This window comes from Lynx rufus, unplaced genomic scaffold (assembly GCF_022079265.1).
Source record: "Lynx rufus isolate CCGP_SWC_20201006 ecotype Redwood Valley unplaced genomic scaffold, mLynRuf1.p SCAF_37, whole genome shotgun sequence".
NCBI classification, from domain to species: domain Eukaryota; kingdom Metazoa; phylum Chordata; class Mammalia; order Carnivora; family Felidae; genus Lynx; species Lynx rufus.
This window is the reverse complement of record NW_025814853.1, coordinates 1,905,557-1,930,206: the sequence shown is the minus strand read 5'-3', so window position 1 is coordinate 1,930,206 and position 24,650 is coordinate 1,905,557. Positions and strand designations below refer to the sequence as shown.

The 24,650-nt window shown below is 59.4% G+C and overlaps 1 protein-coding gene and 1 long non-coding RNA gene across 3 annotated transcripts in view; one reads left to right on the top strand and one right to left on the bottom strand.

Moving 5' to 3' along the window:
* The window catches only part of RPTOR (regulatory associated protein of MTOR complex 1), a 332,995-nt gene that overhangs the window by 12,516 nt on the left and 295,829 nt on the right, over positions 1 to 24,650 (bottom strand). Inside the window, exons 24-28 of the mRNA XM_047093910.1 lie at positions 21,934 to 22,044; positions 10,560 to 10,665; positions 8,116 to 8,230; positions 6,526 to 6,650; positions 3,495 to 3,599 (exon numbers count right to left, since the gene is read on the bottom strand). Of these exons, the coding sequence (XP_046949866.1) occupies positions 3,495 to 3,599; positions 6,526 to 6,650; positions 8,116 to 8,230; positions 10,560 to 10,665; positions 21,934 to 22,044 (562 nt within the window). The remainder of the gene's footprint in view (positions 1 to 3,494; positions 3,600 to 6,525; positions 6,651 to 8,115; positions 8,231 to 10,559; positions 10,666 to 21,933; positions 22,045 to 24,650) is intronic.
* Positions 17,295 to 19,714, top strand: LOC124522469 (uncharacterized). 2 transcript variants are annotated; one of them, XR_006964784.1, is made up of 3 exons: positions 17,295 to 17,473; positions 18,831 to 19,047; positions 19,377 to 19,714. It is a non-coding gene; the product is annotated as an uncharacterized LOC124522469 (long non-coding RNA). The 2 variants fall into 2 exon arrangements; XR_006964785.1 differs by having other exon boundaries at positions 17,295 to 17,713.

The window sequence follows — 24,650 nt, the reverse complement described above, 5'->3', positions numbered from 1 at the left end:
AGGGGTGGGAGAAGATGGCGACATGTTCCCCATTGGTCAGGCTGGCAAGCCACCCTGTCTGAGAAGGGAGCGGGGGGCCTCCAGGCCGATGCGCCCTCCAGCCCGCACAGCCTCACGCACAGTGGGGCTGTCACCGGCCCTGCCCTTCCAGATTCTAGATCCGCCTGTGGTTTCTGGAGGAACAGGGGCCGCCATCAGCGCCCGTTCCCGCACACGCCGCGCGCAGGCTGGCCAGCAGCTCCGGAAGCGGCCGGCGCGAGGCTGCTCTGCCGTCACCGTCCTGGCTTTCGTGGTCCTCGCCCTGCTTGCTTCCTGGCCGCTCCCAGCGGATGAATGTTAAGAGCGAACCAAAGGCCCAGGGCTGGCGTCAGCGTTCACACACGCCAGGCTGAACGGCGTGTTCTTGGCTCTCTGGGGCTGCCGAGGTACAGACAAGCCCGGGCCCTGTCCTGTCCCGGGCTCCGTCCCGCGGCACTGACCCCGACCCCGACTGACAACCAAGCAGCTGGAAGCGACCAGACCAGGTGCCGTCCGGCCCCTCGTCTGCCCCCAGCCCCCAGCCGTGGAAGGCGGTCCTGAGGCTTTCAGAGAAAGCGACCCTGCCGTTTCCCTGAGAAGCTCGAGTACTCTTTCCCAAAGAGCAGAAGCCTGTCTCCTGCTCCGGTTTTTCCTTTCCGGATCTTACACGCAGGGAACGTGTTACCAAAACAGCTCTTCACAGAACACTGAACTGTAAGTCCGTTAGATCTGAAGGGACTTCTTGTTCTTAGCGCCTCAGCCCCCAGCGGCCCCAGACCCACGGCCTCGTCTGTCCTCCTGCGGAGGACGGCACCAGACCTTGCAAAGGGCTTCCGGGCACAGGCCGGGAGGCAGGCTCCTTTCCGCCTGACTCTGTAAATCACAGGTCTGGAATCTGCGCTGCCCGGACTCCCGAGGCCCCGTCTCCTCACAAGGCTCCCAAACGGTCAAATTAAGAGAGAAAAATGACTCGTTTAGAGCGTTACACATTTTATGTTTGCTAACCCAGTTTTACAGTTGTGTATCCAAGGGCAGCTGCGTGTGGGTGTTTTGGTAACCATTAAACTTATATGTGGATTTTTCAGATGGAAATAGATGCTATAACAAACTTGTATTAAATTCTGGAAATGATTACTTTTCAAAAGTTTACGTGGAAAAACCAATCTTGACCTGGAACGACTTCTCTGCTCTCATGAAACGTCCTTAAATAAAGCCCACAGGATGGAGTCCCTGCCTTCGGGGTCAGGGGGCCCAGGAGATGAAACCATGAGGCCTCGGACCCGAGGGAGATTCCTCTCAATGGCTTTCCTTAAGATTTGGTCCCAGAGCCTTATGCAGCTACCCGACTCGACCCATGACCTCTGAGTGCTCGCTGGCTGGTGTTCTTTTGTTCGGGAGAGGATGCGTGGACAGGACGGATAAGCCCTAGCCCTAGCCCTCTGCTGGCCCCGAAGAGCGCCACGGGCCAGACAACAAATGCCACCACGCGGACCACAGGGGCCAGGCGGCCGCCCCCAGCCAGGGGGGTCACAGGCAAGAGTGAAGCGCTCACTTTCCTGCTTTGGCAGTCAAGATGGACGGGGGCCTTTCGGGCCAGACCTTCCAGGAGGCGAGGATGATGGGTCTGGAGTGAGGGTTAGGTGGCCGGCCAGAGCAGTCAACAGAGCCAAACCATCCAAAAGGTTTAGAAGAACACTCAAGTAGAAAGAAGCAGGAAGTGTGACAGGGGGGAGTGGCCAAGGCCAAGCGTGCCACGGTCCGGAGCAAAAGGGCTGACCTCAACCAAAACGTGACCTCACAAGTGGGAAAACACAATTGCCAGGGTTTTTGGCCCCCCAAAAAGTCTCTCTCGAGGTGGAGAATCGGAAGGAGCTGAGGCACACCGTGAAGCCGGACCGAACGAGCTACTGGAACCTCCAAGTGCCTGAGTGCTTGTAAACGCCACCGTGACGTCCACCGTGGCTGGGCCAGGAGGGCTCCCGCTGTGGGGAAGGTGCTGTCGGTAGGGCAGGGATGGGGCCGCAGGGAGCACGGAAGGGAGAGCCTGTCCCCGACTCTACGCCAGAACATGTGCACACGTGTGTGCACGCGTGAGCCAGAGGTGCCGTGAAGCTGACGTGCGCTGACCCTGCGCGTATCTCACAAGACTTTCCATCCTGAGTCACAGACTGCGGAACCAGACGGCGACCTGGCCGCGGGATTCCAGCTGCGGACAGCTGCGTGACGGGCTTCCCGGCCAGCAGCTCTCCAGCCACCTGGTCACACCAAGTCTCCTGGGCCTGTGGGCAAGGGCCCCTCCTGTGCCCCACGTGCACGCGTGCTCAGAGGACGGGCCTCGCCCACCCGCTCCGGGGCGGACGGACACGGCGGGCTTGCAGGGCCAGCGGGAGAGCCACACGGGGTGGGCACACAGCTTTGAGAGCCGGGCAGAGGGGTTCGGGCCCCTGCCTGGACGGCCCCTGCAGGCCACAGCCAGAACTCTGAAGGGCCCTGCCTGGCGCTGCTGGGGGTGCCCCGGGTGCGCAAGAGTGGCTCTTGGCATCCCCATTCCTTCTCTCCCTTCTCTCCCTGGGGTCTCTGCCCCGGGAGCTCCCGGGTGGCTGCGGGCGGGAGATGAGCTTTTGCTCTAATCCGGGAACACTGAGGCAGAAGCGAGAGGCCCGGTGACACACAAGTGGCCGTGTTGGGCCTTGGCGGTGGTGGGGGGTGGGGGGTGATACGGATGACTGTTTTATTCCTCAGATAATTAAAACTCAGCGACGTTTTAAAGCAGTCCACAAGGAGACGTCCGCCCTGGAGCTGGCGCTGGGCGGCCCCTCCCTCACGACGTCACCTCCCTGGGAAGCAACTCCCCAGGACGGGCGCTCTCACAGAGGGGAGAGGAGCCACACAGATGACCGGCCGTGAAGAGAACGGCCACACGACAACCGGACACAGACGGGGCCACGTGGGAGCGGACACAATCGCAGCCAGGCTGGACCGGGAGCACAGGGCAGGGGACTAAGCTGCTTTCACCGTCAGCTGAGCAGAGAGACCGTGGCCCCGCGGCTTGGCGTCTCTGGAACCCAGCCGTGCCAGACGGTCCACGTGCCACGGCAGCACGGTGAGCCCCCGAGGGACCGGTGTGCGGCGGCAGCCGTGTCCCCCCACCCGGGCGAGCGTCTGCGGCCTCCGCCGTCCGGACAGACGTGCCCGCGTGCCACGGCGCTCGCCCCCCGAAGGGAGCTCGCCTGGGCACGGGGCGCGGCCCCCAGGCCTTTCCCGCAGCGCCGGCTGCAAGCCCAGGACGAGGGTGAGGGCAGGTGCGCCCAGAGCCAGGGAGCCCTTCGGGGGGCCGCGTCTCCTGACCTGGAAGTGCTCCAGGGCAGCCGGGGGAGAGCGGCGGCTCACAGTTGAGGCGGCCGGTGGGGAGCCACCGCCAGGGGGAGGCGGGCGGGCGGGCAGTGAGGGGCCGCGCCGCTCCCGGGAGCACCCACCTCTGGTGGTGGGCAGCATGTCCGAGAGCCCCTGCCAAGCGGTCACCATCTCTGGGTTCTTCTCCAAATCCGCAAAGTTCTTCCAGACTCTGATGGCGCCGTCATCTTGGGGAGAGAAGGGGGGGAGGTGAAAACGCAGGCCTGGCCTCCGGCAGGCGGGAGGGAGCCCCCCCCCCGGGTGGCAGGAGACCACGCGGTCCCCCTCGAGGCGGCCTGACGCAGGAGCAGCGGGCCGGTCGCGCGTCGCCATCTCAGACTCCCGTCTGGGCGCAGGGGACCCGCCACTACTTTCGACTCTGGCCCCAGGAGGCTCCCTTCCTCGCAGTGACTCACCCGCACCACGAAGTCAGACCTCCGGCCGAGCCCCAGCTTGTGACCCCACGGGCTCCCTGCATCAGGAGGCGGGCTGGCCGCCCCTCCCTGCCCTGGACACTTAGCACAGGGTTCTGCGAGCCTGAGTGGCGTAAGCGTGAGGCTCCACCCGTGTCCCTACGCCCCACGCGGGCCGCGCTCTCCGGACTCGCCGGCCCCTCACGCGTCGCCTCAGAGGTGGCTCCCGCCTGGAGGATGACCGCACGGGATGCCCGCTGACCCGTCCCCGCCCGCACCCACCCGTCGGCTCGTCCCGGCCCCGGTCTCCTTGACAGTGAACTTACCCTGCTCTGGAACCCAAGCCCTCGTGCTGCTTCTCTGCTGGAACCCCCTACTCCTGGGGACCCTCCCCGGCGCCCGCCGTGCTGGGGATCACTCCCTCCTCCTCCTCCGCGGTGCTGAGAGGTGCTCAGTATGCCCCGTCCTGCAGCTTCCCGCACCACCGCCCCGCCCTTGTCCACCCCTTCACCCTGATGCCTGCGGCCAAGGGAATGGCTCTGGACGGTGGCTCGACTTTGTCTGGTCCTGAGGTGGCACTGCCTGGGGAGAGGCCGCCAGCGGGACCCTTCCCCGTGGGTACATCATTCACAGTGGGGCCCAGGAACCCTCTGAAGGGAAGGGGGTTCCCAGTGCAGTCAGCTCAGCTACGTTGATGGCTCAGAAGCTCAGGCCCAACACAGGCCGGGCCAGAATGGGGACATGCCCAGGACAGCACAGGACAGGGCAGGCCCAAGCTCAGAGCAGAGAGGGACAAGAGTAGGCTCAGGACAGGACAGGGACAGGGCCAGGACAGGGATAGGACAGGATAGGACGGGGACAGACCCAGGACAGGACAGGCCCGGGACAGGATGGGAACAGACCAGGACAGGACGGGGATAGGCCCAGGACAGGGATAGGACAGAATAGGACGGGGACAGACCCAGGACAGGACGGGGACAGACCCAGGACAGGACAGGGACAGGCCCAGGACAGGGATAGAACAGGATAGGACGGGGACAGACCCAGGACAGGACGGGGACAGACCCAGGACAGGACGGGGACAGACCCAGGACAGGATGGGGACAGACCCAGGACAGGACGGGGATAGGGCCAGGACAGGGATAGGACAGAATAGGACGGGGACAGACCCAGGACAGGACGGGGACAGACCCAGGACAGGACGGGGACAGGCCCAGGACAGGGATAGGACAGGATAGGACGGGGACAGACCCAGGACAGGACGGGGACAGACCCAGGACAGGACGGGGACAGACCCAGGACAGGATGGGGACAGACCCAGGACAGGACGGGGATAGGGCCAGGACAGGGATAGGACAGAATAGGACGGGGACAGACCCAGGACAGGACGGGGACAGACCCAGGACAGGACAGGGACAGGCCCAGGACAGGGATAGAACAGGATAGGATGGGGACAGACCCAGGACAGGACGGGGACAGACCCAGGACAGGATGGGGACAGACCCAGGACAGGACGGGGATAGGGCCAGGACAGGGATAGGACAGAATAGGACGGGGACAGACCCAGGACAGGACGGGGACAGACCCAGGACAGGACGGGGACAGGCCCAGGACAGGGATAGGACAGGATAGGACGGGGACAGACCCAGGACAGGACGGGGACAGACCCAGGACAGGATGGGGACAGACCCAGGACAGGACGGGGATAGGGCCAGGACAGGGATAGGACAGAATAGGACGGGGACAGACCCAGGACAGGACAGGCCTGGGACAGGATGGGGACAGACCCAGGACAGGACGGGGACAGACCCAGGACAGGACGGAGATAGGCCCAGGACAGAGAAAGACCAAGGATAGGACAGGACAGGACGGGGACAGATCTAGGGCAGGACAGGATGGGACAGGCCCAGGACAGGGACAGGATGGGGACAGGCCCAGGACAGATAAAGACCAAGGATAGGACAGGACAGGACAGGACGGGACAGGCCCAGGACAGGGACGGGATTGGGACAGGCCCAGGACAGGGAAAGACCTAGGATAGGACACGACAGGACGGGGACAGACCCAGGACAGGATGGGGACAGGACAGGGACAGGCCCAGGCCAGGCTGAGGACAGGACGGGGACAGACCGAGGTCAGGACTGGGGTAATGTGGGAAATAAGCCTGCATGTCGACCTTGGCCCCCTCTCGTGTGCCCCTTCTCCCTGCCCACCTGTCCCATCCTGGTCTGTCACCCCTGAAGAAGCACAGTTAGACCAACAGCGACCTCTCATTACCCAGAGACAGCGGAGTCCTGTCTTTAAACCGCTAAAGCAGACGCCTGTGGCTCAGGGTGGCGTCCTGGGAAGCCTGTTCCAGAGTGACGTAAAGTGACCCATTTCAGACCCCTCCACCTCAACTCCGAGGGCATCACGGGGGCCAGGGGGCCGGAGGCAGACAGCGCCTTTCCCGGTCAGGGGAGGTCCTGCCCAGAGCAGGAGACGGTCCCGGGACACCCCCGGCACTGGTCACCCTGCTTCTCCTGTTTGTGGGCGAAGCCCGTTCCCTCCAAAACCTCCCACGTCCTCGGTGACGGTGGCTGTTCCTGTGAACGGTGCCCCCTTGGCAGAAGAACGATCAGGATCAAAAAAGGCCGTGTATGAATATGTGCTGGGGTCTCCACGCTGGGTGTGGGGACCCGGCCCCACAAAGCCCACGCACCTGTGGCCGTGAGCAGCAGCGAGCAGTCCTGGCCATTCAGGTACTCCATGGCGGTGACCCTGGTATACCGAGGGTTTCCGTTGTGGAAGTAATCCAGCTTCTCCCCTTTCTCCCAGTCCCAAAAACTTCGGGGAAGGAGAGAGGAAGAAGGTTAGTCGTCAGGGAGACGCAAACGAAACGCACAGGGCGATCGCCCCCCACCTGCCAGGGTGGCCACGGTCAAAGCCATGAAAGCCACAAGCTCTGGCAGGGTGTGGACAAGCAGCCCTAGCGCACGGCTGCCGGGGGCTGGCTCGGGGTGGGCACAGGGGCGCCCCGGGGCCTGGGGTCCCTCTGCTGGCCGTCCACCGAGAGGTCTGCCCACCCGTTCACGACCGCCAATGGGGGAAAGAAGCCGTGACAATGGGATGGACACAAGTCGACACAGAGGACTTGGCCGTGTGCCCGTAGACACAGAGCATCAGAACAACAGTGCCTATTGCTATTAGAGCCTTAATTATTAGGAACACACGACTGTCTACAGAGTCTAACATTCTGCTTCTACTTTACAGGAACTCTTAAAAACATAAACATACGGGTGGCTCGCAGTCATTTAGAATCTGAGGTCAAATTCAGCCCCTTTGGTGTCATATATAAGCTGTTCCAGGACAGGTATCGAAAGATACCTGTCTCCCTTGTTATTTACTTTGTTGCTTCCTTTCGTAACAAAACTAAACCCAACGAACCATCAAGGTGGACTTAATCTTACGGTGTTGTCCTCCTCCAAGCTGTGTTGAAAGTAAACATATTTTTGAGAAATAAAAAAGAGAACCTGCCCTTAAGAACATATTGAAAAAATACCCCCAAAACTCGGGAAATGACCTGAGCGTCCCTTGCTGGATGGGGGATAAAGCTGGCTCAGCCACACACCGGGTATCGCCCGGCCTGGACAAGGAGGGACGCTCTGACACCTGCCATAGTGTGGACAGCCCCAGGGCACAGTGCTCAGTGGAAGGACCAGACCCGGGACAGGTGAGGTCCCCGGGGTCTCAAATCCAGAGACAGACAGCGGGACGGTGGGCGCCAGGGGGAGTGGGAGGGGGAGTTAGAGTCTAACGGGGGCGGAGTTTCAGATTTTTGAGACGGAAAGAGTTCTGGAGGCGGACGGCGGCAGTGGCCACGCTGTGTGAACGCGCTTGGTGGCCCTGAACTGGGCACTTAAACCCGGTTAGGATGCTGAACTGTGCCGTGTGTATTTTACCACAATAAAGAAAAGGGGAAAAACAGAGGGAACAACACCCTGACCTCGCCCCCCACGAAGTGCGTATGTTCTCTGCGACACAAGTGCACACTCACAGTAAATCGGGGCTGGCGTCTTGCGATCACGCGTCTCCACAGGCGGGTACCGAGAGCGAACCCCTTGTGCGTCCCCGTCACACTGTGGCTCTGAGGAGCCCACGTGTGCTCTGGTGCCGGCACGAGAGGCTTCCGCCAGCCCGCGCACCTCTCTCTCCCCCCGTGTTCTCGAGCCCCGCCGCCGGGAACACGGCACTGTCACCGGGGGGCTGGCCATTACCGGCTGAGACACACGACCGCCTGTGCCCTGCATACCAGATGCTGTCTTTATCAGCCACGGCCACACATGGCGTGAAGGGGTGGAACTTGACCACGGAGGGGACACCGGGGTTCCTGTTCAGGAATATCTGGTCGTCCAGTCTTGCGATACCTGCCCAAAGAGACACACAGCGATGGGCCTCGACGTGCAGAACCCGGGGGTCGTGGCGCCTCCTGTCTGGGGACCTGGGGAGGCACAAGGGACACACAGGGCAAGCAGGGGTCGGACGAGGGCCTGGCTCCCTGACCGCTGGGTCCCCCCGGCACGAGTTTGCAGTCAGTGCTCGTCAGTTCGTGCGTGCAACGACGCCGTGCTCAGAGATGTGCAAGTTGGTGGTTTTCGAAGAAAGCAGGAAGGCCACCATTTGTAACTCAGTTCCAGGTCGAAGCATCGGGCACACGGGCCACGGTCTTGGTGGCCTCTCAGGGGGGTGGTCCCTACGGAACTACCCGGTTGAGGGACAGATCACCACAGACGACAGGGAGGTGAATGAGGGTGTGTGCACCGGGCCCCCAAAACCAGAACCAGGAAAGAAGCCGTCAGGAAGGGGCTTTGAAGGAGTCTCGGGAAAACAGTAAAAAGAGGCTAAAAGGACAAGAGGTCAAGACAGGTTTAGGTGGGATTTTGGTGACTAATACGAGGCCAACTCAGCGCAGCCAGGGACGTGGTCCCTGCAGCGTCGTCGGGCACCGGCCTGGCCCCTGGGAAACCTGGGGGGGCCATTAGTGCTGGCTTCACCCTGCCCCCCGTCTCTCCCCCCCGCCCCCCCCGTTATAGCGGCAAACATGGAAAACCAGGCGGTGACAAGGACGGGGCGAAGGGACACACGCCAAAAGGTCCCAGGGGCTCTGTCTGTGGCAGCAGTGTTACCCGCAGGGGCCCCGACCGCAGGTGGCCGGGAGACACCGGGAACACCGACTCCCGGGTCAGGGTGCATTGTGCGTTTGTGACGACACTGGTCCTGCCGGCCGAGGTCACTGGGGGAGGCCGGGCACAGGCGTCGGGGGAACCACCTCATTAAGCTGCAGGCACCCCTTCTCTCAGGGGGGCACAGCCGCCTCTCAGAAGGGGCACTTTCCACTGGCGGCAGCCTCTGCGCGGGCACGCGAGTGGGGTCGCCCGTGTCCCTGTCTCTGGTGTCCGGGTCCACCGCACGGACCTCTCAGGGGCTGACGTGCCCGGCGACTGCGTCCGGGAGCTCCCCTCAGCTGTGTCTAACAAGGAGGTCTCCTCTTCCCACAAAGACCGGGAGACCCCGACCCGGGTTACAAAGACAGTCTTTTGTGTTTGTCAGGAAAGCCCGGCTCTTTCTCCAGAGGCCCTGGCCCTGTGTATGGCTTCCCCATTGGGGCCAGTCTGCCTTCCGATGCCTAACTGCGGGAGGCAGACGCGGGGTCCAGGGAGTCCGCTGTCCCGTAGAACGGGGGCCCTGCAGGACCGCAGACCTTCGAGAAAACAGCCTCCGATGCTGTAATTCCCAGAGTGCCGACGTGCTGGTGGCTGTTCTGTCCTCGGGAAGAAAGCCGTGGGGCGTGGGCCGGCCTGGCTGCACACGTCCGAGCGGTGACTGCCGGGCCAGCAGACGCCGAGGCCTGAACACTAGGCTGCTTTACATCCAGCCGCCGCCAGCCCCTCACGGAGGCAGCCTTACGAGGCGACTACGGCCCCAAGGCATTTTACGGAGAGCGCTGCACACCGAGGCGGCCGCACGCCACAGTGGCTTCTGGAGCGGCCGCGTGTGCTCAGGGACACGCGTGTCTGCGGGGACAGCCTGTCTCGTGGGCCCCACCCCCCGCTGTAAAGAGCGACCCTTGGCAACCACCACCATTTGACAGGACGGAAAGGCAAGGCGGGATCAGTCCATCAACAGAAGGGCTGACAGCCCGCGACGCCCCACTCTGTGCGGAGCCTGGGCAGCTGGTCGGCCCGGCCGGCCCAGTGACTGGGGCCACGCTGGCTTCGAAGTAGAAGATGGAGGTGCACCCCACCTCTCTGTGCTCCCGAAGCCGCGGGGCTGGGAGAGCGGGAGGGAGGGGGTGGGGGTGGGGGAGGGGAGGGAGGCTGCCCGTCCAGCACCGGTGAGGCTGGGGGCCCGCAAACGGGGCCTCTCTCGGCAAGTCTGGTAAAAGGGTCAGTAAAGTGGGACTCAGATACAGCGCCGGTTGACAGTGGGATTATTCCGGGACAGGAAGGGCCATCTGGGCACAAGCAGCGCCTTGCGTGTGGCCTGTGCCCCAGACAGAGCTCGGGGCTCCTTCCGCCCTGGGAGTGGCAGGGCGCACAAGGCTCGCTTGTGCGAGAGGCCGGCGGGGGCTTCTCTTGGGAGAGAATGGCCGAGCGCTCTGGGGGCTCCTGGGGGCCAGCCTGGAGGAGGGCCTGCACCCCGCCAGCCCCGCCACGGGCCCTCGGAGGCGCCCCCCTCGGGAGGCGGGCGGCTTACCCTTCTGGATGAGCTGCCGCGCCTGCTGCCGGACGTGGGTGTTGCGGAGAAATCGCCACTCGCGCTCCTTGCGGATCTGACTCTCCAGGTCGTGTTCCTCCGGGATCTTGAACGATAAAAACACCAAGTGAGGTTCGCGAGTAAGTCACAGGCATCCTGTTTGCGCCTCATGGACCCTGTGTGGCTCACAGACGGGAGGTTCGCGGCCACCCCGCGGCCAGCACGCCTTCCAGCTGCCTCTGCTCACCTCCCGGGTCTCGGCACATCTCGGCGACTTTCACGGTACCTCACGCTTTTCATCACTGGTACGTTTGTTACGGTGATCTGTGGTTGGCGCTGACGCCTCTGACGGCCCAGGTGACAGTCAGTGTGTTTTAGTAGTGAGGTATTGTCTTAAATATTTTTATCTGTTTATTTATTAGCATTATTTTTAATGTGTTTTTATTTTTGAGAGCATGCGGACGCACATGAGCAGGGGAGGGGCAGACAGAGGGAGACAGAGGATCAGAAGTGGGCTGTGAGCTGTCAGCACAGAGCCTGATATGGGGCTCGAGCTCACCAATTGTGAGATCATGACCTGAACCGAAGTCAGATGTTCAACTGAGCCACCCAGGCGCTCGTTTTTATTTATTTTTGAGAGAAAGAGACAGAGAGAGAGAGAGAGAGAGAGAGAGAGAGAGCGCGCGCGCATGTGAGTAGGGAAGGGGCAGAGAGAGAGGAAGAGAGAGAATCCCAGGGAGGCTCTGAGCCGTCAGTACAAAGCCTGACACGGGGCTCGAACTCGCGAACTGTGAGATCATGAACCGAGTTCACTGAGCCACTCGGGCATCCCCGAAGTATTTTTGAATTCAGGTCTCTACGCTGTTTCCTCAGACACGGTGCTATCGCACGCCCGGCGGACTGCAGCATAGGGCAGTGACTTACGCGCTCTGGGGAACCAAAACACGCGTGGACTCACTTTACTGTGGCTCTGGACCCAAACCTGCAGTGTGTCCGAGGTCATGACCAGAAAGAAAGGACCCTGTTCCCGAACGAGGAAACTGGGTTCTGCAGCCTGGCCAGGGCGCCCCGGCCCAGCTGGCTGGCACAAGAGGGTGGCAGACAGGAGTGCCTGGCCTCCCCCCTGAGGGGGAGCTGCCCGCTCCGCAGGCCGCTGGGTCTAGAGGATGAGAGGGCCCCCTGGGGAGGGCAGGGAGCGGCACAGACTCAGGGGACGCCTCAACCCCTGAGGCCACGTGCCGTCCTGCTCCTAGGAGCCCCTGACATGGGGCAGCGGGGCAGCCTCTGCCAAAGCAGGCAAGGAGCTTCAGGGACAAGGAGCTGGCGGGATTCGGCCTGAGCCGAGGGGGTCGGGGGCCGGAGGCCGACGCTGCACACACTGAAAAGGCAAAATCAGAAAAAGGTGGGCCGTGCCCAGGGACTTCTGCCTTTATCCCTCCTCTTGTGCCAGAGAACTGGGGCGTCTCACTTGACCAGAAAGGGGCTTATGACAGCAACAGAGGGGCCCCGGTGGGGGGGGGCCTGTGCAGCCTGAGCTGACTGAGCACAGGGTGAAGCATCAGGAAACGGCCGGACTGTGGACCCGGTCAGCTTCCAACAGCTCCCAAGAACCCTGTACCCTCCCCACCGAGCCACGGTGTCAGAGACTGAGCTCAGTTCCCCCGAAATACGTGCGTGCCCCACAAACCACCCTGTTCTCTGTTCCTTGGGCAGGGGTCCTTCCTGCTTCGTGGCCCGTGTGTGCGCACTCGTGTGCCTGTGCACGGACGGTTGTGTAAAACCAGCGTCCGCAAGAGGCCCGCCCCCCGCCAAGAGGAAGCTGGGATTTAAGTTGGCTTTTTAATAAACGTGGATTTCCTTAATCCTCGCGTGTCATCAAGTAAACTGGACTGGCCCTGGGTCCCTGCTTGAACACCCAGGGTCGTCGAGTGCCAAAATACAGAAGAGCTTAATCACACAAGAGAAAACCCTACCTGGTCTCGGCTGAGCCGAGAAGCCGGGCCTACCTTAAGCTGCCCGTGGTCAGGGTGGGAACGACGTAAAGATCGTTTTCTCTGCTGGGGAAAGCACGGGGCGGGGAGCAGGGACGGTGGCCGCAGGCACGTTCTTAGGCGCCAGCGTGGCTAAGAAACGGCACGCGTCTGCACGGACAGGAGCCCAGACCACGGCACGTTTCACGTGTCCACGCTGGATGGTCCGTGTTCGGATCACAAAACAGAAACACCCACCCACCCTCCCCGGCCTCACTGCTGGAGCCCGCGGGCCCCTGCGGCGAGCTGTTTCCTTGCTCTGCTCCTTTTTTTCTGCAGAATCACAACCCCACACCGAACAAGACAGCAACAGCCACAACAGACATCCACACGTGGAGGCGACGAGAAGAAATGGTGTCAGCTGCCTCCACAGAACGTTTGTTTAGTGGTTTGGAAATAACCCGGGGGGTAGACGGGGTAGATCACGGGTTGGTAACAGTTGGTTTCACTCTGTGACAACCCAGAGCTTGTTCCAAAAGACACGGCAAGTGGTCAGTAACGCCAACCACGAAAACACTGAAAGCATGGGCGGGGCGAGGATATCGCCCTTTGATGGAATCCGGTTTCCGTGGGAACACATCACAGGAAGAGGGAGAGGCGCTCTGAGCAGGAGGGCAGGACGGGCACTGGGTTCCTGGACGCACGTGCCCCAGGGCCCAGGTGCCCCCTTGCGCAGGCAGGGACTGGGCCCAGGGACGGACCTGGGGCTCCAAAGGACACAAGACGGCGGCTGCAAGGACAGGAAGGAAGGCGCGTGGACGTGCGGGGCCCCTGGCAGGCCCGTCGATGGAGGTGTCCCCCCCCCCCAACCCCAGGTGTGCTCATCCAAGGAGACGGTCAGAGCTGGGCCGCACACGGCTCTGTGAACGCCACTGGCATCCACCTGGGGACGGTCTGCCCAGAGCCACCAGGACGAGCCAGCAGGACGGAGAACCACAGGTGCGGGGTGGGTGCAGGGCAGTGCTGTGCGACTGCGGCCGTGACCCCTCGGTCCCAGCACCCATTCCCGCCCTTCAGCCTCCCGGAGACGCGGGGGCTGGGGCCTCAGACCTGGCCTGTCCCCGGGGCAACCGAGGGCGAGGGTCAGAGGGTCCCCCAAAGGCAAAAGGGGAGATGGGCCTTGGGGAAGGCTCGTTAACTCCGCGCCAAGTGCTCAGACCCCGAGCTCCGTTTCCACCCAGAAACGAGGCCTGTTCTGACGACACAACCGAGTGCCTCTGGGCCTGTTTTCACCTCGACACTCGCTGTGACTTTTCCTGTTGTGTGAGAAGCTACCCCTCCCCCTTCCCCTGCCACAAACGAGGACGTCACTCTGGCGGAGAGAAGTGGCGGATGCCGGCGGCAGGTGCGCTACTGACGGCCGCTCCTGACCTGGCCGGGCCGGCTCTGTGCTCACACCCTGTGGCCCTGACGGGAGAAGCTCTGAGGGGAGGGGAGGGGAGGGGAGGGTGTCCTGCGTGCACGGAGGCCCAGACACGGGCACCTTCGCCCCGCGACCACGGGTCCTGCGAAGCATCAGGTTGACGGAGGCGGGGTCCCCCTCCAGGACGCTCCCCCTCTCGGGGGCTTGGTCACAAGCCCACCGCCTGGTGGGGAACGGACCTGGCCCTGCCCCGTGCCCCCGTGCCTCCCCCGGCCCCAGGCCCGGCCCCACCCACTTCCTGCGTGTCTGGCTTCCCTCGCTGAGCGAGCCGCACCTGACTCCTCGCGTCGTGTGTATATCGGTTTATCGGGGCGACTTTTCTCAGGGGACCGGTATTCGTCCCAGCACCGTTTCTCCACCGGGTGAAACGTCTGGGTTCCGTCCGGTTTCCGGCGATCGTGAATAAAGCCGCCGTGAACGTGCACATGTAGCTTTTGTCACTTCTCCCGGGGAACGTCCAGCAGGGTTGCCGGGATGCGCGGTAAGTACAGGCTCAGTCGCGCAGGAAACGGCCACACGTTTCCAGGGCGCCTGGCGCCGCGAGGGGCGAGAGTCTGGGCTGCTCTGTTTCCTCTGCCAGTGCTCGGGACTGAGCGATCTAAAATGTCGGCCGTCGTACGGAAGCGAGCTGCTGTCTCCTGCGGCAGCTCGCGGCCCCGGCGACCCCGCCTCCCCGTGTCACACCTTCTCAGGGCTCCTTTGCTGTGTGCACGCCTTTTCGGCAAAGGGTCTGTGCAAACCTTTTGCCCGTTAGTTTTAATGGTGTTGCGTCCTTCCATGTGGGATTTTGGGAGTTCTTTATGTACGTGGGATAAAAAGCTTTTATTAGGAGTTTTACGATATTTTTCTCCAGTCTGTGGCTTGTGTTGTCATGTCAACGGTGATACGCAAAAAGCAGTCAACATGACGAAACTCCACATGCCATTTTTCTTCTGGGTTTCATGACTTCTCAAAGAACCATCGCCCAACAGGCCAGAAGGGGCTTCTGGAAGTTTCGCGGCTGCGGGATTCACAGTAGGGCAAGAAGAGGCTCCTTGAGTTAGTTTCTGAATAAGGTGTGGGGCATGGAGTGACGTTCGTCTCGTGGGCAAATGGATGTCCAGCCGCTGTGGTTCCGCTTGCTGGAAAGACCATCCTCTGTCCACTGAAATGAGCCGTCCTGCAGCTTTGTGGGAAATCGGTGGCACGCACCGTGGCTCCGCCTCTGGACCCCGTTCCGCCCCACTGGTCCCCCCCCCCCCCACCAGCCCTCAGGGGGACTCCTGAAATCAGTGTGAGTCCTCCAACTTCGCCTTCTGCCTACATTTCTTCGGTTAAGTTTCTTTGCGTCGCCCCATAAATTTTAGAATCGGCTTGCTGATTAAAACAAAACCTGTTGGGATGTTGAATGAGATGGCATCGGCCCATACGCCAGGTTAGGGACACCTGACACCTGGCCCACGAGCACACCTTCAGTGGGTTAGGCCTTCTAAAATTTCTTTCATCGTGTTTTGTATTTTTCAGCATTTGAGTCTTGCTTGTATTAAAAAATATATATAGCTAATTTAACTACAGCTCATGTTTTGGGGGTTAAGTGGCTTAATTCCAATTTCCAGTGGTTAGTATAGAAATACAATCAGTTTGTGTAACGTTGGGTGTTCAGCGATCTTATCTCACCTGTTCTGGCAACATGATGCAGGTTGTTTAGGATTTTCTACGTACACAATGATTCCGCGTGAGCAGACAGTTTTATTTCACTTTCCACCTTTGCTTGCCTTCCTGGACACCTAGGGCCTCTGGTAGGTTGTTGAAAAGGAGCCGGGAGATCAGACACCCTTACCTTGGTCCTGGTTTTAGAGACAAGACATCCAGTCTCTTCCTGGTGAGAAAGGGAGCCGCGGGTTTTGTAGGTGCCCTGCATGAGGGTGAGGAAGTTTACTTCTGGTCCTGGTTTGTGGAGAGTTTTATGACGATTATTTCCTGAATTCTGTCAAATCCTTTTTCTGCAGCTATTGGGATGAACAGGTAGCTTTTCTTGAGTCGACTGATACATTCAATTACATTCAATTTCATGATTAATTAAAACTGTGGATTCAACTTTGCATTCTTGAGATGTAATCCACTCGGTCAGTTGCCCAGTTGGTGTGTTGCCCCTTTTAAAGTTTGCCATGTTGGATCTGTTAATATTACGTTGAAGGTTTTGAGGCCATGTTCATGGAGGACACTGGTTTCTGGTTTTTTATTCTTGTGAAGTCTTTGGTTTTGGGATCAGAGTGATGCCGCCTTCCTAAAACGAACTGGGAAGTGTTCACTCCTTTTGTTTCCTGTAACAGACTGCGGAGGACTGGTATTATTCTGGTAGAATTTTCCAGTGAAACTCTGCTGGTTCTGGAGCTATCTTGTCTTTGTTGGACAGTTTTAGCTTCAAACTCATTTCCCTGAACAGATGTGGGACTATCTGGGTTCTCTACTTCGTATGGGGTGAGTTTTGGTAGTTCGTGTCTTTCAAAGAATGTGTGCATTTCCTCCAAGTTGTTGGGTCTGTGGGTGTAAAGTCTTGATGTCGGAGGTACCTCCGGACTCTCTCTTTCGAAACCGGTCTGCACGTCTCTCCTTAAGTCGGTGCCACGCTGTCTCCATCCCTGCAATCACGCAGCAAGGTTTGCGATCGGGGAGCGCGAGTTGTTTTTTTTTGTTTGCCCTGGACAGCATCTTTAGTGCTATTCTGGGTCTCTTGCATTTCCATCTGAATTTTAGTCTCGGCTTGTCAGTTTCCACACACAAAAAAGGCAACTGGGATTCTCACCGGCATCGCGTGGACTCTGGGTCTCTCTGGGGCCCTGCCGTATTAAGTCCTGTGACCCGTGAACACATGATATCTTCCCGTTTTCGCAGGCCTTCGTTAATCTTTCAACACTGTTTAGTTTAAAGAACGTTTTAGAGAGAACACAGCTGACAATTCACGATCCCTCGGCCCCCGATGGTTTACAATTCAGCAGTGATTTACAAGGCACGAGGGCGCCGGCACCAGGCCAGCGCGTCAGAAGACGGGCAGAAGGGCAGAAGCGGTTCCCTGGTTGGCAGCGAGCGGGAGCACGCAGTCCTCCCGGCGTGGCCACGTGGAAATGTGGAGCGCTGGTTGAGCCTCCCTGCTGCCCACACACTTCCATCACAAAGCAAACGCTCCTCCCATCCTCGTGTTCCTGGAGGGGAATCAACACGTCTGTTTGTTTTCCAGCTGAACGTTCCACAAAGAGCCAAGGCATACGTTTTAGGAACGGGACACAGTACGGCACCGCCTGACCTCCTGACGTAGTTAAATCTCATAGCAAACTAAACTGTGGGCAATAATCTGATGGCGTGACCGAGTCTGGTTCTTGGGCTATGTCGGCCTGGAGGTTTATGTACAAGAAAGGAAAAAGCAGAAGCCATTTTTGTGGAACATTTGGAGACATGAGAAAACGTCCAACGTTTATAACTACGTAAGTGAAAAAGCAGGAAACAAAGCTGTACCCGTGGCGTGAGCGCAATGGCAGTGCGTGTGGGGTGGGCGGGGAGAGAATTCTGGGTGGTTTCACTTTTATTTTACTTTTTCATTTTCTGAGTTAAAACAATAGCTTAGTGCACTTCAAACAACAGCTCCGTCGACGTGCAGGTTTAACGCAGTGCAGAGTGCGTTCTGTGACCAGCCCAGAGACGCTTGCACCCCATCCTGCGTGTGGGTCAGTGCCACACCCGTGCCCTCCACCCCAAGTAAACCTTCTCTTAGCTCTAGCCAATGTTCACTGTGCATGTGATGCCTTAAAACAAGCTGATTGATTCTTCCCAGGCTCTTTTTGTAAATAAACACTACAGTTTAATCTGTTCTAAGTTACCATGCTGATAATTGGGTTTTCTTTTTTTTTTTTTTTTCAACGTTTTATTTATTTTTGGGACAGAGAGAGACAGAGCATGAACCGGGGAGGGGCAGAGAGAGAGGGAGACACAGAATCGGAAACAGGCTCCAGGCTCCGAGCCATCAGCCCAGAGCCTGACGCGGGGCTCGAACTCACGGACCGCGAGATGGTGACCTGGCTGAAGTCGGACGCTTAACCGACTGCGCCACCCAGGCGCCCCGATAATTGGGTTTTCTACAAAGTTCACACAATCTACAAGTGCACACTGGAGGAAGGACAGTCCCTCTCCCCGACTTCAACCCCACCCTCTAGGAGTGACACTAGTGACGGCATGAACAGCCTGACACGTAACCTGCGGGCTCCCCCCCCCCCCCGCCCGCGTGCACACCTGGACAGCACGGCACTTGTGCAAGCACGTGGGACCATGGGATTATGTGGCCTGTGCCATCAAGGATATCCACGCGTGTCCTCGGGCAGACGGGGCTCACTCCCTGTGGGGGCCGTGAAGGGCTCTATCGCGTGGACGCATCATTAACTCACACTCCCCCTAATTAAGAATACGTTTTTGGCTTTCAACTTTACGTGTTCAGAAATAACGTAACGGGCAGCTCTGGACACGTATCATCACAAACGCACACGTAGAGCGGTGGTTTTAGGGTCTATTTCTCAGAGTGGGATCGTCGGTTTCTAGGGTGTAGCCCCTTCCCATTTTGATAAACTATTGCCGAACTGCTCTAGACCAAGCCCGCATTTCACCACCAACAGTGGCTCAGACTTCCTTCTTCCCCGTGCTCTGGAAAGCCTACTTCCGGGAAAATCACTCTTAACTTTGTGAACCAGAAAGAAAAAACCGTATTACTTTTGTAACTAGAACAGATTTCGATGTATCTTTTGTTTTTTTTAAGCACCTGACGGACTGTTTTTAACATTCTTTCTGAAGCAGATGTGAGCTCTGTAAACCAGCATGGGCAAGAGAGGGGGCTGTGAGAACCCCGGAATACAGTTCTCTTTGGCCACACAGACCTGTAAAAAGCCAGACTGTAAATCGACAAAAAGCCGGCAAGTCTGTCCTCACAGCCACGTTGTGGGGAAGCAGGTCCCCCGGGCACGGGCTGCACTGTGGTCGTGCACCGTGATCCTGGGGTCAGTTCACTTATCCGGTGAGTATCTCAGTTTCTTATCCTGACCTTTGAGGAGGGTTAGGGCTCTGACCTTTCTGGGGTATGATCCCAGCTTTGAGCTATTCTTAGTTTATGTGTGAAGCAGGCGAATAAAAAAAGTTCCTAACACGTTTTATTGCACACGCGTCATTAGATGACGAATTAAATGAATAAAAGGAACCTTCGTGAATAGAAGCTGGAGAAAGTAGGAAGACAATTGTTAAAAAATTACAACGAGATAAAACACATTCTCTTCTCAAGTCTAGAAAGGGTCTCTAATTAACGTAAGAGAAAAATCAGTCACATCCTCCCTCTCCCTGACATCTCAGCCGCCATCAGGAGCCACGGGCAAAACCCATCACTGCAGGGACGTGACGCCCGGAGCCCGTCATTCAGGCTACAGCCTGTGGGAGCTTGTCAGAGGGAGACGGCGCTTGCTTATTCAACGGTTTCCCGGCTGCCCCCCGTGGGCTCAGGGCGGAGAGCAAGAGTGGCACCTCGGAGGACCCTCCTTCCCCAGCCCACTGCAGCGTCGGTGCTCTGGGTGCGGACGCATCAGGCCGGGCCGCTGGGCCCGCAGTCTCTGCCTCCCCCCTGCTGACAGCACGCCACACCCTTCCAGGTGCACAGAGAGAAGGACACGAGGGTGGGGGGTCTGCTGCTGCTGCACGGGAGAAGGGGAGGGTGCTGGCTTTGGGGGTTCACGTGGTCACACAGGATAAAACCCCAGGCCTGGGCTCAGGAAGCTGCCTAAGTACCTGTGCCAAGGACAGGAAACCGGACCCTGGGAGGACTGAGCTCATCTAAGAGAAAGGAGCCTGGGGCGCCTGTGCCCCTTTTTCCTGCCGGCAACGTGGACGGCCGAACAGGCAGTTCTCAGACATTAAAAAGAAGCCACTCGCTGGGGCATCTGGGTGGCTCAGTCGGTTAAGCGTCTGACTCTTCATCTCAGCTTAGGTCACAATCTCATAGTTTGTGGGTTCAAGCCCCACATCGGGCTTTGTGTTGATAGTGGAGGCTGCTTAGGATTCTCTCTTTCCCTCTCTCTCTGCTCCTCCCCAGTGCGTGCACACACGCACTCTCTCAGAATAAACTTTAAAAAAAAAAGAAAAGAAAAGCCGTTCATCACCACACCAAGCAACTGCCATTTCAGCAAGAGGCAGCCCGCCCAGGGCTCCAACCTGCTCGACGCACTTGCCTGGAGCGGGAGACTTTCCAGACCGGACTTCTACTGATACTGAGCAAAGCCCCGTGTCACCTCTAAGCAGAGGTACCCTGGTTCAAAGGATAGTTCGCCACCCACAGCAGCGGCCCCCGTGTCCTGGGGCAAATTCCAGCACTGGCTCGCTGGCTCCTTTCTCCACGAGGGGCCCAGCGGCGGGAAGGCGCTCGTGGGCTGGCCGAGGGCCGCGCACCGGAGCCCCGAGGGTGAGCACGGGCCTCAGCCGCCCCTTGCGTTTGCTGCTTTCATACTTGTTTCCTGACTGTAAAGACGCTCGTGCTTAGTGTGGAAAGAGCAGGGGACAGACAGAAATGGATAAAACAAACTGGGGCCTCACCGCCACGTCGCCCGAGACCCGCTGTCGGGCCGGCTGTTTCAGGCTGTTTTCTGTGCACAGATGTCCGTGTGGTGTTGCCAATGAGGACCGCCGTGTAGCCCGTTTATGTCCTTTTTTTTCCTTTTTAAAAGTTTTAGCATGAGCACTTAAGATATTAATTTTAAAGCTCAATTTCTTAATAACGATAAACGTTGTATCAAGTATTCCATAATCGCTAAGCCCTTAGGCCTATGTTGGGCGTTCGGCTGGATCCCAGGTTTTGCTACCGTAAATACAGGATCGTCCGTGACTCCGATTATTTCCCTGAGTTGATATCGTAGTAAACGAATTAATTACCAGGTCGAAGGGAATGGCTGCTCAAGGCTTCTGATGCTTACTGCCAAACTGCTTTCTGGGAGTCGGGTTCAGTTGAAAAATGAAGAGAGATCTCTCTCTCTTTTCAGCAAACGGGCTCAATAAACTACAACTTTGTCATCTGCCTCGGGTACGGACAATGACTCCTTTGTGCTTTTGCTGACAAAAGTCAGTAACATCATGGGGAAAAGGGAAAGCAGGAAAAGTTGTAATACAGGGTCCAACCACTCATGGAAATTACCTCGATGTGGAGCCTGACGTACAATTAAGAATAAGCTGCGATTTTCAATGGTCTGTATGAGGGAAGAAGGTTTCCTGAGAATGTGCTTCACGGGAAAGTCTACGCACAAGGCCCTGTGGCGTTCCCGGGGAAAGAGGCCCGGGAGAAAGTGTCGCCTGTCCCATGCTGTCGCCTGGACGTGTGGCTCGAATCTGCAGTGACCGGACGCATCTCCCGCAACCAGCCAGAACGCACTAGAATTAGCCCAGTGGGCAGGTCTCCAAAAGAGCCTGCTTCTCGGTGCGGCCACCCAGAGCCCAGGCCTCAGACAGTCCTCCGGAGGACGGCCTCAGAAGGCCACTGAGTGGGACAAAGCAGTGCAGACGGCCTGGTAGCTCGGAGGGGAGGCGGGTCTGGCTTCTTTTGACAAGACAGGAAGGTGAGGGACGTCTGTTCCTTTCACTGCTTCAACCGTTCACACCAGCTACTGTGACGGCAGTATGGGGTCGCCCTTGAGCAGCCGCAAACATGATGGGACAGGAGCCCCAAAGGGTCAGTGGCTGGGCCGGCAGGAGCCCCGGTGGGTGACCAGTTGGGGTCCGCCGTCGGCTCGGAGCAGAGGGCTCAGACGGCCCAGGCCAGAGGCCGGGGTTCTCGGGGAAGGAAGAAGGGGCAGGAGGAAGCCGAGGGCAGGGCTCTGCTCGAGGACACCGACGGGAGGCCCACTTTGCACCCGGGGGATGTGCACACTACCTTCATGACGGGCTGGGCAAAGTACCGGGCACTCCAGTCGCAGAAGCCCGTCTGCGTCGTGGCTGAGACGAAGCTTCTGTGTCCAGCAGCGTCATCTGCATCGTCTGTGGTCTTCAGGGCATTTGGGGACAAAGGGGGGGAGGAAAGAGAAGGAACAGTTAGTCACATACCCGACACGTCTGTTTGCAGGCTTGAGAGGATTCAAAAGGAGACAGAAGGCAGCGGTCTGGCTGCCGAGAACGTTCTTCTGCTGGCCTCACCCTGCGTCCTGGTGGTAGGGACCCTGAATGTGGGGCCAGGGCCCAGGGAACCCGTATTAGGGGGGGGCGACTGAATCTGCACTCAGGGGACTGTGTCCCCCCCCGAGGCCGGCCATGGTGGCTCGGGCCGCAGAGTCTGTCGCTCTTGCACAGGCCAGCGCTGTGAGGTCAGCAATCCCCCAGGGCCTCTGCGGCAGGGGCTGCCGGAGACCTGGCACCCGACTGTGCCAAGCGGCTCTGGGTGGGGAGCGAGACCAGTTGGGACATGTGGGTATTGAGACATAAACCACTTGATGCTGTCCCCCTGGACCACACGTTCATTTCCCACGGCAAGGCCTATGGCGGCCAATGTGGTCAGAGCAGGGCTCGCGTCACCGCACAAGGCTGGGCACAGGGGAGCAGGACTGAAGGCATCCCCCAGAGAGGAGTCCCTCTCGAGGCTCGCCGGGTGGAAAGTCCCACAGCTGGGGCACAGTGATAGGGTCTCCTCTCCTGCCTGCTGTAGGAACCTGTGCCACTCTGTTGGATCGGGGCCCTGGCTTGCGGCCCCAAAGACAGTGAGTGTCCCCTGCGCCCAGATGCTGCTGTCTGGCCGGCCCACGTCAGGGTCCAGCCAGGAGGATGAACCTCGCCCTGGGTGTTCGAGGGGAAAGACAACACACGTCACCCAGCAGGCAGCTGTGAACTTCTTAAGACCACTGCTTACAGAGCTGGGTCACGTGGCTGACGTGGCATCCATGGCAGCCCGCCCCCTTAGTGCATCCTGAACGGCCCCTCCAGACTGCGTCCTTGACCGATAGAGCGGCAAACAGTCTGGGCAAGACAGCCAAGGCCCCAGCTTATGTGTTCACATCACCCAGGCTGACGAAGACGCCAATCCCTCCTGCGCCTGAAATTTCTTTTTCAGCTTAAAGGCAGAGACCGTGGCTCCTTATGCGGCAAATGAAACGTTCGTGGAAAATGCAAACAATCCACTGAGAACAGGTGCTTGTACGTGGCAGCTGCCACAGCCAGCGGAAGAAAACGCTACTCACCCAAGAAGGGAGAAAGCAAGTTAGCTCCGGGCGCTTATGTGGCCACATGGGAGGCGCCAGAACAGTGAGCCCGTGAGGAAGGTGCCAGGACAGTGAGGCCACGTGGAAGGTGGCAGGACAGTAAGGCCACGTGGAAGGTGGCAGGACAGTGAGGCCACGTGGAAGGTGCCAGGACAGTGAGGCCACGTGGAAGGTGGCAGGACAGTGAGGCCACGTGGAAGGTGGCAGGACAGTGAGGCCAGGACAGTGAGGCCACGTGGAAGGTGCCAGGACAGTGAGGCCACGTGGAAGGTGGCAGGACAGTAAGGCCACGTGGAAGGTGGCAGGACAGTGAGGCCAGGACAGTGAGGCCACGTGGAAGGTGCCAGGACAGTGAGGCCACGTGGAAGGTGGCAGGACAGTGAGGCCACGTGGAAGGTGGCAGGACAGTGAGGCCAGGACAGTGAGGCCACGTGGAAGGTGCCAGGACAGTGAGGCCACGTGGAAGGTGGCAGGACAGTGAGGCCACGTGGAAGGTGGCAGGACAGTGAGGCCAGGACAGTGAGGCCACGTGGAAGGTGCCAGGACAGTGAGGCCACGTGGAAGGTGGCAGGACAGTGAGCCTGTGAGGAAGGTGCCAGGACAGTGAGGCCACGTGGAAGGTGCCAGGACAGTGAGGCCACGTGGAAGGTGCCAGGACAGTGAGGCCATGTGGAAGGTGGCAGGACAGTGAGGCCACGTGGAAGGTGGCAGGACAGTGAGGCCAGGACAGTGAGGCCACGTGGAAGGTGGCAGGACAGTGAGGCCACGTGGAAGGTGGCAGGACAGTGAGGCCACGTGGAAGGTGCCAGGACAGTGAGGCCATGTGGAAGGTGGCAGGACAGTGAGGCCACGTGGAAGGTGGCAGGACAGTGAGGCCAGGACAGTGAGGCCACGTGGAAGGTGGCAGGACATGAGGCCAGGACAGTGAGGCCACGTGGAAGGTGGCAGGACAGTGAGGCCACGTGGAAGGTGCCAGGACAGAGAGGCCACGTGGAAGGTGGCAGGACAGTGAGGCCACGTGGAAGGTGCCAGGACAGTGAGGCCAAGTGGAAGGTGGCAGGACAGTGAGGACAGGACAGAGAGGTCACGTGGAAGGTGGCAGGACAGTGAGGCCACGTGGAAGGTGGCAGGACAGTGAGGCCACGTGGAAGGTGGCAGGACAGTGAGGCCACGTGGAAGGTGCCAGGACAGAGAGGCCACGTGGAAGGTGCCAGGACAGTGAGGCCACGTGGAAGGTGCCAGAACATAGAGGCCACGTGGAAGGTGGCAGGACAGTGAGCCATGGCAAGGGGCCACAGGAGCGAGGGCCCCGTGACACTGCAAGGTGGTGCCGGTACAAACCGTACAGCACGGCGGGGGGCGGAGGGCAGGGTGTGGCCCGCGTCCCGGGCTGCAGGGTCTC